Source organism: Neovison vison, chromosome 7 (genome assembly GCF_020171115.1).
Source record: "Neovison vison isolate M4711 chromosome 7, ASM_NN_V1, whole genome shotgun sequence".
NCBI lineage: Eukaryota > Metazoa > Chordata > Mammalia > Carnivora > Mustelidae > Neogale > Neogale vison.
In genome coordinates this window covers 53,813,493-53,825,017 of record NC_058097.1, presented here as the reverse complement: position 1 = coordinate 53,825,017, position 11,525 = coordinate 53,813,493, and the positions used below count along the sequence as shown (strand labels likewise).

Below are 11,525 nucleotides of genomic sequence, written 5' to 3'. Positions count from 1 at the left end.
TCATGATCCCAGGGTCCTGGGATTGAGCCCTGCATTGGGATCCCTGCTCAGTAGGGAGCCTGCTTCTCCCTCTCCTCCCCACTCATGCTCTCTCTCTCTCTCTCTCGATATCTCGGTGTGTCTCTCTCTCTCAAGTAAATAAATACAATCTTTAAAAAAAAATCAGAAAGGAAAAAAAAATCCTGAACTTCTAGGTAAAAGAAAATGTTCTAATATATAGTATTATCTGCCTTTACACCAATGTAGTCATAATAATCCTATTTTTTTTAAAGATTTTATTTATTTATTTGACAGACAGAGATCACAAGCAGGCAGAGAAGGCAGGCAGAGAGAGGAGGAAGCAGGCTCCCCGCTGAGCAGAGAGGCCCATGCGGGGCTCGATCCCAGGACCCTGAGATCATGACCTGAGCCGAAGGCAGAGGCTTTAACCCACTGAGCCACCCAGGTGCCACATAATAATCCTATTTTATTATTTTTCTAAAAGATTTATTTATTTGAGGGTGAGAGAAAGGGAGGGGCAGAGGGAGAGGGAAAGAGAGAATCTCGAGCAGACTCCCTGCTGAGTGTGGGGCTCTAGTAGGACCCCCAGTCAACTGAGCCCCCCAGGCACCCAATAAAATATAATTTCAAAGATGTCTTTATGGAGGTAGAAGGCAATGATGGGCACCTGTGTGGCTCAGTGGGTTGGGCCTCTGCCTTCGGCTCAGGTCATGATCTCAGGGTCCTGGGATCTAGCCCCACATCAGGCTCTCTGCTCAGCGGGGAGCCTGCTTCCCCCTCTCTCTCTGCCTGCCTCTTTGCCTACTTGTGCGCTCTCTCTCTCTCTGTCAAATAAATATATAAAATCTTTTCAAAAAGAAGAGAGCTATAATGTGACCTTGTGTGTCTCTGCTGGCTGACATCTCTGGGAGGGTCTCTATCTGCAAAGGTCAGGTTGGCTCTGTTTTAATAGTAAAACAAATCCCTACAACGCGCCAGGCCTGTTTCAGAAGCTTTCCTGATCTTCACCTCATGTAATCCCCCTCCAGCCCCATGAGCTGGGCACGATTCCTGACCCCCTTTCCTAGGTCAGGAAACAGAAGCTCCAGACCGCATAACTCAGGGTCACCCAACCACCAAGTGGTGGGACAAGAATGTAAGCCCGGGCCACCTAGATTCTGGGTCCGCCAGTCAAGAGGATAAATATCCAGTGTTTGCACAAGCATGGCCATCTACACGTGAACTCATGAAATAAAAGCTTAGGGTCGGGGGCCTGGCCATCTCAGAAGGTGGGCCATGTGACTCTTGATCTTGGGGTTGGAAGTTTGAGCCCCATGCTAGGTGCAGAGATTACTTAAGAATAAAATCTGAAAAATAAATAAATAAATAAATAAATAAATAAAATAGAAACATGGGCTCTGAAGCTGAGGCGCTGCATTCTTATCCTGGCTTTGCCACTCATGTGCTGTGTGACTCTAGGAAAGTGACTTCACTTCTCTGGGCCTCTGTTTCCTTGTAGGCTGAATGACAGTTCCTACCTCATAGGAGGATTGTGAGAAGGAAGAAAATGAATATGAGCACTCAAGAAGAATGAGCCCTTGTAATGATGGTATGAAGAGTATCTGAGTGCAACCACAGTGAAGGTGTACGGGTCACGTATGCTGGGGACCGCATGACTGTGTTTCAGTGTGTGGGGGCATGTGTGTTGCCCATCGGAAGTGAAGGTTGGAATAACCGCGTGCCCACGGATATATATGTACACCATCTGTGTCGGGGTGTGAAGGCTTTTGGGCAGCCTGGGTGTCTCCTGTGTCATCTCCTTTATGCTGTAGCAGGGATGAGGGGCTTGGACAGGACAGGGAATGAGGGGTCACTCCTGTCTGCTGCCAAGGCCGAGTCACTGCCTGCTGGTGGTTGCTGTGTCATCTCCTGGTCCTGTCCCTACTTCCAGACTGGTGGCAGACAGAGGGGGCCTGGGGGAAAGAGGTGGAGGGGAGGCTGGAGGCTGTGCTTTTGTCTGGAAACCTCAACCTCCCCCACCATCTTGCCCCCTGTGTCCCTCCAGCCTTCCATGTCTCCCTCCCCTTCCCCACGATCTACAGGAAGCAGGGAAGCAAGATTCTGCAGGGAATCAGGGTCCACTCACCCCCTCCTGCTCAGCCTCAGACCCGCTGTGTGACCCTGAGCCAGGGCCTCCCCCTCTCTGGGTTTCAACAATCTCAAAGCACTTCTCCCTCCATGGCCAGGACTGGGTCACGCTCTGCACTGGGAGGGAAGTACCAGATCTCTGAGATTTGCGAAGCAGCAGGTGGGACCCCTCCCAGTGGTGCTTAAGAGTTGGGGGCTGTGGCATCCCAAATACCTTCATTAAATTCTTGAACCCTGTTTCCTAACTGGGAGGCCTCAGGAAAGCAGCTCTACGGCTCTAAGCCTGGGTCACAACAGTACACACCACCAGCAGAAGGTAGCAGGAGGTAGGTTCGAAAGGCTTAGGTTTCCCAGAAATCACCGTTACCCTTTAAACAATCCCAAGACCCAGGGTTTTCAGGGAGTTCCGCTGAACCAGGCAGTTCTCAGAAATCAGGAAGATGGTAGGAGCTCTGGAGTTTAACATTCTGGGTTTGAATTTCTTGCCATGGGATCCTGGACAAGTCACTTAACCTCTTCGAGTATTTTTTCCCTCTTTAATAAAGTGAAGATTTTCCTCCCTTAACCTTCAAACGCTGGTTTAAGGATTACAGATCTCGTGGTGAAAGGCTTACAACAGGAGGCTGGTATTTGCTCGTAGTTAAATACACGGCATCTATTATTATTATCAATTCTTGTTCAACACACATTTTTTCATAGGTCTAAAGGCAGGATTATGAAGCGGGAAGGAGAGGTTACCACCACTATCAGCAGGGACTTCTCACGCTGAATTCCGTTCTCTGCCCGCTCCAAACCCGCGTACCTCCCAAACGCCGGACTGCGTGCGGGGCCAGGGGGTCCAAAACACACATCCTTTGTCCGGACGGGAAAACTGAAGCTGAAGCTCAGAAAGGAATAACATTTCCCCAAGTCAGGGCCACCAGGACCGAAGCTACCAGAAGCCTCGGGACTCCACCCCCACCTCCACTTTCATCTGGAACATCACAGTCCCTCCCACTCCGCTCGGGACTCAGTTTCCCCGCCTACGTGGCTACACCACACCAGCCAGGGTCTCTTTCTGGGGATCTGACCTTCTTGAGTGAGGGCGCTGCTCCACCGGGAGGGCTGGGAGGGGGCTGCCGGAGGTGAAAAGTACCCACTTACCCGGGTCTTCCCCAGGCTAGATTCAGAGCCTATTAATACCAGCCCCCGGGGCGGCGCGGCACTGCGCAGGTGCGGGCGGGTTCCGCAGGCGCGCGGGGTGAGCGCGCGAGCGAGCGAGGGATTCCCTCTGACGTAATTGCTAGGATACCAAACAAACACTCTGCCGCGCCGGCCGAGCTCCTTATATGGCTAATTGCGTCACAGGAACTCCTGGGAGGCGGGGCCGGGATCCCCTCCCGCCGAGGGCTCTGGAATGCAGCCCCCACGACCCCCAGGGTCGCGAGGGTGATGCAGGTGGACAGACCGAGGCTAGGGCAGACCTCTTGCGGGACGGCGCGGGGCTGAGTTCAGCAGGGCCGGAGATTTTAGGAAGTTTGTGGAGCTGTGGTAGGGTGACGTAAGCAGGGAGGCGGGTCCCGGGCATATAAATACAGGCTGGCGGCTTTGGGGTTCATTCATAAGACTGAGAGCTACGGCCTCGGCAGGGACAGGCGGAGCTGGAACTTGGGGACTTGATTGTTGTGGTTTTTCTTGGGGGCTGTGAAGTTCAGTTTGGCTTTTCTTTTCCGGCGAGAAAGTTTTGGGGAGGATTCTTCTAGATAATTCTACATTTTATTTTGGAGGAGCGACTTACTCTTTTTGTCTTCTTTATTACTTCCCTTCCCCCGTGGGACCCGCTGGACGCGTGGAGGAGAGCGCACCCGAAGCCGATTCTGTACAGCAAGACAGCGCTTTCCGCCTCTGGGGGAGCGATCCCCCCCCCACGCCCCTGGGTCCTGCGGAGCCTGGACTTTCAGGAGGCACAGCGGCATCTTGTGGGGGCCTGGGCACCGCAGAGGAATTGCACAGAAACTTTGCCATTGTTGGAGCGGGACGCTGCCCCCATCCTGAGTTTCCTCGGACAGCGCGCTTAGGGGACGCAGTCGGCTCACCCCGGACTCGCAGCTTTCTTTTCCACCCGGCCATAGCCTTGGCTTCCCGGCGACCTCAGCGTGGTCACAGGGCCCCCCCTGTGCCCAGGGAAATGTTTCAAGCTTTCCCCGGAGACTACGACTCCGGCTCCCGGTGCAGCTCCTCACCCTCCGCCGAGTCTCAGTATCTGTCTTCAGTGGACTCCTTCGGCAGTCCACCCACCGCCGCCGCCTCCCAGGTAAGTTCTAGAGGGTTAGGGTGCTGCTTTATGGGCTTTATTTTTTAAAAGTCAGGAATGGATCGAGCAATCCCTCCACCCCAAATAGAGACGCACCAAAACTCGGGATCTGAGAGGGAATAGGCTCACCGCGCACTTGGCAAACTGCAGAGTCGGGACGTGTTTGCAATTGGTGGTGTGCGCGGATCGCTGGGAGGGAAAGCTTTGGGGGTGGGGAGAATGCTCCGTTCAGTGCAACGTGTATGCGGTAGCAGGGCTGAGAACTTTTAGCTTGTTCCGGGACTGCTCCCGACTCAGGTCCCCAACCTGGAGCTAGCGCAGTTAGGCAGGTGGGGGAAATTCCGGGGAAGCTTCCAGTAGCCTCTTCCCTTTTCCATCTCCATCGGAGCGCCTAATCCAGCATCGAGTTGCCCTCGATCCCGCGAGCGAGCTGGCCTCGAACCCTCGCTTGGAAGCTCTGCCTCCGCCTCCTGCGCGGAGACGTAACGGGGGACCCGTGCGTAACGGCTGACGCGCTGGAATCCTCCGTCTGACGCGGGGCACGCACGGCGCGCGGCGCCCCCTTCGTCCGCCCCGCCCCTGACGTCCCGGAGCGTTCTATTTTGGAACGCCAGGGCCACGTTGCTAAGGGAGGGGGCAGCCCGGCGTTCCGATTGGTCGCCGCGGCGCAGGCTACGGCCAATCAACTTTCCCTTCCTATTTGTAGGGTGCATTTCCCTTCCCCCCGCTCCGTCCCCGGAACTCGTGGTTCCTCGGCGCTGGGGTCTCTTTTACGGGCCTCTGAAGGCAGAGAGAGGGGATTCCTGTCGCGACAGGAGCGACTCTCTGCGATCCAATGGGTTCGCGAGGACCTCGCGGGGATCAGGGCCCTCCGATCTCAGGGGCCGAGAGCGTCTGTGTGCCGGAGTCTCTTTGGGAGACATGGGTGGCCGTCACTCTCTTCTCCGGGCACACACAGACACAGTCCCAGTCCCCCTGCTCCGGCCACCCGATCCCTTCGCTGTGTCGGAAGACAGGACTAGAACCGCTAGCCCTAGGGGAATCAGCCAGGTTGTCTCCAGGAGCCCCGCCTCCTCTGGGCTTCCTGGACTCTCATTGGCCAGCGGGCCAGCCCATCCCTCACCACGCCCCCTGGGAGAGTAGTTAAGCCTTCCGAGCAGTCCTAGGGTTCCATTTGGGGGTGGGGGTAGATGAGCGCTGCTCCGGCTCAGGGCGCAGGACGTACACCATTCTCCCTCCGTGGTAGTCTGAGGGAGCCCGATCGTCACTTTTCTCTACCTGTTTCGCTCACCGTAATCTGTCTTTTGTCAGTCTCACTCTGTAGAGAGACAATTACTTGAAACGTTGTTCAAAACTCCTAGGGCCGGCCCCCAACACCCTTTTAACTAAGACCCCCCGCCTCTGCACGGAGGTCTCATGGACCTTCCAGTCGCTCATCCCCCCCCCCCCCCCGCTCAGAGGGGTGTGTGTACGGGTGTGAGTGTAGAGGAAGGCTTGGCCTAAGGCCTCTCTCTCTCCCTCCCCTTGCCTCTGGGGTGGGGGTGGGGTGTTGTGGCTGTGTGTGTGGCTGTGACTCCTTCCCGGGGGTTCTGTCACCCGGCTGTGTCCAGCCTCCTCCCCACCCCCCCACCTAAGAGTCACCAACCCGGGGTGTGATTCACCACCCGCTGGAACCGTGCAACCTTTCCCCGAAGAAGAAGGAGGAGGTAGAAGCCAGTTGAGCAGAAATCCTCTCATTAGCACTGCGTCACGGTGTAGTGGAAGGGTGGGTGTTGTGGCTTTTTGCCTGTGACACACACATCCACACCCGCTCGCCCTGTGCTCACTCACGGGGTCGGTGTGTGTATGTGTGTTGGGTGTGTGTGTGTTGGTGTCTCTGTTTGTGTGTCTACGCCTGTGTGTGTATGTGTCACCCCGTAGGAGTGCGCCGGTCTCGGGGAAATGCCCGGTTCCTTCGTGCCCACGGTCACCGCGATCACAACCAGCCAGGACCTCCAGTGGCTCGTGCAACCCACCCTCATCTCTTCCATGGCCCAGTCCCAGGGGCAACCACTGGCCTCCCAGCCCCCAGCTGTCGACCCCTACGACATGCCAGGAACCAGTTACTCCACGCCGGGCATGAGCGGCTACAGCAGCGGCGGAGCTACTGGCAGTGGTGGACCTTCCACCAGCGGAACCACCAGTGGACCTGGGCCTGCCCGCCCGGCCCGAGCCCGGCCTCGGAGACCCCGAGAGGAGACGGTGAGTAAGGGGCATCTCAACTTGGCCTGGGAGTAGGAAGCAAGAGAGGCGGGAACTTTCTCACCAGTGGGGTGAGGGATCACTGAGGCCTTAGTGCCACAGAAAACCTAGCATCCTTGCTACAGATGGGGAGGAATAGAGGGTCCTCCTGTGGCCCCTGGGGAAGAAGAGGGGGGTTGGGACGGATGGAGGCAGTGCACCGTGTCCGCAGACCTCATGGCCTCTGTCTCCCCTACTCAGCTTACTCCGGAGGAGGAGGAGAAGAGAAGGGTTCGTCGGGAACGCAACAAATTGGCAGCAGCTAAGTGTAGGAACCGTCGGAGGGAGCTGACTGACCGACTCCAGGCGGTGAGCAGCGGCCTGGGGAGGGAGGGGTGAGGGCACATGGGAGGGGGGCTCTCCCCCATCCTCTGCCCCTTGCCACCTGTGCCCTGGTCCTGGGCTGAGAGCCAGAGGTTCTGCACGTGAACTAGGTATGGGTGTGGCCAGGTGGGGTAATCCCTGGTGCACACACAGACCCTCCCACACACCCGGCCATGTCGTTCCCACTTTATGACCATTCCCAGAAGTCCTGTCCTTTCTTCTCCCTTTTGGGCTTGGGCAAGCCATAGCCCATTTTTGCCTCGGTTTCTCCATCTCTTCCACCCCTCCTGGAATTTTCCAGGCTCCTTCTAGCTTTGACATTCTGGGGAGTCTAGGAAGCCAAAAGCTTTGATCCCACGTCAGTTCTTACCATACGCACCCAGACCACTCAGAGTGGGGGCAGGTGGCATGCGCCAACGCCTCCTTCCCTTTTTTACAACTTACCTTGGTCTGGGACTGATTCCTACAGGGTGACCTGCTGCCCCTAAAGGAAATCGGGAAAATCCTCTCCTTTCCCGCCAGGTCTCTTCCCTGGGAGACAGAGGGGGAAGAGGAAAGGTGGAGAAGAGGTGGCATTACAAACAGGGAACAAACATTCATTCATTCAACAAACCTCTGAGTGCCTCTGGCAACTAGAGCCCTCCATGTGCCCCTGTGCCCTTCTCAGTTCCCACTGAACACATGGCGGGGGAGGCGGGGTGGGGGATGGGGACAGGCTCCCAGAAGGCGAGACCCTTGCCCCGACTCCTGTAGTACATCCGGACCCCACATTAGGGGGTCTCGCCACTCAGCCCCAAGCTGCCTTCCAGCCCGGGGCCTCAGCAGCAGGTGTAAGGGACATGTTTCAGCCATGACCCACCTTGTCCGGTCACTCACGGCCTTTTTCTTCTTCTTCCCCCTCCTCCGTGTGACTGGACCCCAGGAGACAGATCAGTTGGAGGAAGAAAAGGCAGAGCTGGAGTCGGAGATCGCTGAGCTCCAAAAGGAGAAGGAGCGTCTGGAGTTTGTGCTGGTGGCCCACAAACCGGGCTGCAAGATCCCCTACGAAGAGGGGCCGGGGCCGGGCCCGATGGCGGAGGTGAGAGATTTGCCGGGGTCGGCATCCACTAAGGAAGATGGTTTCAGCTGGCTGCTGCCGCCCCCGCCACCACCGCCCCTGCCCTTCCAGACCAGCCAAGACGCATCCCCCAACCTGACAGCTTCTCTCTTTACACACAGTGAAGTTCAAGTCCTCGGCGACCCCTTCCCCGTTGTTAACCCTTCGTACACTTCCTCGTTTGTCCTCACCTGCCCGGAGGTCTCCGCGTTCACCGGCGCCCAACGCCCCAGCGGCAGTGACCAGCCCACCGACCCCCTGAACTCGCCCTCCCTTCTTGCTCTGTGAACTCTTTAGACACAAAACAAACAAACACACGAGGGGGAGCGATTTGGAAGAGGAGGAGGAAGAGAGAGAGAGGGGAAGAGACAAAGCGGGTGTGTGGCCTTCCTGCCTCTCCTGTCTGACTCTCTGCGATCACTGTCATCGGACAGGAGGACCTCCTTGTGTTTTGTGCCGCCTCTTGTTTCTGTGGCCCGGCGAGGCCAGGAAGCTGGTGACTTTGGGGGCAGGGGGCGGGGAGGGAATGGACCCCGCCCCCAGCTGCCTGTTGGCCCTTTCACCTCAACCCAACCTCTGGGGATGGGTGCGGGGTTGGGGGGCGCCTCGCTTTGGGCGGAGGGAAAGGGGTGCTGGTGGTGGGCTGCGGGGTGGGCTGAACTCTGCTCCAGAGAGGCCCCACAAGGAAATGCCACAGACCACTGCCCCACCGCCTCCCACACCCACCCTTCAGGGGGTGACCAGGCTGGTTCTCCCTGCTCCCCCGACCCTAGCTTATTTATCCAACATTTCCACGTGGTTAGATCCTCCTCGGAATTGAGCCTCCCTTTAAGGGAAGTTGATGCCCCTTATGATAATCTCCTTCCCTCCCACCGACTTAGTCTGAAATGTGAACCTCGCTCCCTGGCTGTCCAGCCTTCCCACTCCCGGCAAAAGTGGCTCTGATCTGAATTCTTGGCCTCCTAAGAACCGCCCCCCCAATTCCAAGTCGGCCCCCAGCCCTCCTTTTCTGATGACAGTGTTACCCCAAGCCTTCCCTCCCGGCCTTCCTTGCTGGGCCTCTCTGATTCAGGCAGCAGGGGGCGCTGTGATGCCCGTCCTGCTGGAGTGCTTTATACTGTGAACCGAGTTGGCCGGATTGGGGGTGGGGGGCGGGGGGAGCCCGATGGGACAGAACCCTTGGTGGGGAGCGGATTGTGCCCCCATCCCGCCTCAAATCCTTTCCTTGGTCTCCCCTCGCCCCAGCTGCCTCCTTCCTCCCCTCAACAGTGAGTTAGACTCCAGGGGTGACAGGATCGAGAGTGGGGGTGACAGTTTTCCATCCGCGTGGCCTCTGTCCTCAGGACCCCCAGCCCCAAGCCCTGGCCTTTTTCTTTAAGTCCTGTCCCCTTACCCCGGCCTAGGACGCCAACTTCTCCCTCCCCGTGGCACCCCTACATCCTTTCTAGAAAGGGAACAATGAGAGGTTGCCAGGGGACCCCCAGTATTTTTTCCGGAGAAGACTTCAAGGCCGAGGCTTTGCCCCCCCCCCCAAGCCCCAGTATTTTCGGACTGGCAAACTCGAAGGGGCTGGACTCCTGCGGTCCCAGCTTCCCTGCCCCAGGCCCCCCACAAGCCCTGATTCTGGGTTCGGGCTTCCCTGCCCCGCCTGTCCTTGTGCTTCACCTCTCGAGAACTCTCTCCTGAGGCGGACTGATATTTTTTTAACTTCTGGTGGGCCACGCCGCCTTCTGTGCTGCATGGGAAACATTCCACGTGCCCTGTCCTGCGCCCCCCACCCCGCCCCGTGGCTATTTATCCCTTTCCTGGTTTCCGAAAGGCACTTATATCTATTATGTATAAATAAATATATTATATATGGGTGTGAGCGTGCGTGCGTGCGCGTGAGTGTGTGAGCGCTTCTGCAACGTCGGCCTGCGTCACGTTGGCCTCCAAAGCAGCGCCCCGTTGACTCGGAAACACTGCTTCTGGAAACTTCGAGTCAGCCTGTTTCAGGCTCCTTTTCCTCTGGCTGTCTCTCGCTGTCTCTCCGGATTGTCTTGGCCCCTCCGGTAGTTCGGAGCAGTCTCTGGCCGTCTTTTCTCTCCCTGTTTTCACCTGGTCGTTTTGGGTCTGTTTGCTGACTGTCCCCGGTCCTCCAGCTGTCTCCTGACTCTGGCTTTGTTGGGGACGTGAGATTTTATTTTTGTGAGTGAAGCCTGAGGAATCATAGACTTCTACAGTCTGTATCTTTTAAGGATTCTGGGTGTGAGTGTGAGACTGTGGGGGGCGGGGGGGCTGCCCCTGCTGGACCACAACTTATTGAATCCCAACCCCTTGCCCCATGCTGTATTTGTGATTCTCTTTTTGTATTTTGCACCTGACCCTGGGGGGCTGGGGCTGGCTGGCACTGGGCCACTACCCTCCCGCCGTGGTTCTGCACTGTCGCCAATAAAAAGCTCTTAAATATGAGTCTGCCAAGCTGTAGGGTCTGTTCCCAATGAGGGGGCTTCGCCCACACACAGCACATTGTGAGACTCCCACCTGTGAATCAGTCTACAGCAGGACAACAGGACAGAGAAGGGTAGGGAGTCAGAGGACTTCCTACAGGGTCTGCCTCCTCTCTGAGGGGATGAGGCAGAACAGTGGGTGAGAGGTCCTGAAATGCCAAAGGGTGTTTTTTTGGGTTTCTTGACAATAGAGGAACTCACCCAGACCCTGTGGGATATGGGATGACCTGAGTGAAGGTGGAACAGATCGAGAAATTTGAAGCACACATCCCACAGGACCAAAGCTCAGACAGCGCCTATCAGTCCTTGGGGTTTTATGAGACAAAAAACATGGACCACTTTACAGTGAAGATGAATTTCCTTTTGCTTTTCAGGCAATCATATTTTCTAGGTTATGAACTTATAGGGGTCCACCTAAAATGGGCTGAACCAAAGATACTGTTTCATATAATTTATTAATCAATAGGAAACATTTCCTAAGTATCTACTGTGTGCCCACCCCAGTGCTGGGCAGTGTTGGGGACAAGGCATGGACTGAGACACCTCCAGGCCCTCCCCCTCCTAGGGCTCACAGTACAGAGAGGGACCCAGATCTGTTGGGGATGATCTCAAGGGCACAGAGTTGGGGGAATCCATGAGCCGAGTGAGGGCACGTAACCTGGTCAGGGAGACAAGGAAAGGCTTCCTTGAGGAGGGACTGATGAGCTGAGTCCTGGAGGCTACACAGAGGACATAGAAGGGGATAGAAAATGATGCAGTGAGCACAAAGAGGTTGGTGGGGAGAGGGCTTGATATAGTAAGGGAGCTAGAGACTCACAGAGCAAAAGGTATGGAGAGATTTTTCAGCAAGGACCAGATTCTGCAGGCTTAAATTCCAGACTAGGAATTTAGATCATCTCTTTTGGGCACTGGGGAG

At 56.4% G+C, this 11,525-nt stretch overlaps 1 protein-coding gene across 2 annotated transcripts; it reads left to right on the top strand.

Moving 5' to 3' along the window:
• Positions 1–3,773: 3,773 nt before the first annotated feature.
• Positions 3,774–10,571, top strand: FOSB (FosB proto-oncogene, AP-1 transcription factor subunit). Of its 2 annotated transcripts, none has more exons than XM_044257108.1 (4): positions 3,774–4,420; positions 6,458–6,661; positions 6,902–7,009; positions 7,947–10,571. In XM_044257108.1, exons 1-4 carry the CDS (start codon positions 4,295–4,297, stop codon positions 8,406–8,408), a joined length of 900 nt encoding a protein of 299 aa, XP_044113043.1. In that variant the 5' UTR covers positions 3,774–4,294; the 3' UTR covers positions 8,409–10,571. The 2 variants fall into 2 exon arrangements, with proteins under 2 accessions (XP_044113043.1, XP_044113042.1); XM_044257107.1 differs by having other exon boundaries at positions 6,341–6,661.
• Positions 10,572–11,525: the final 954 nt, after the last annotated feature.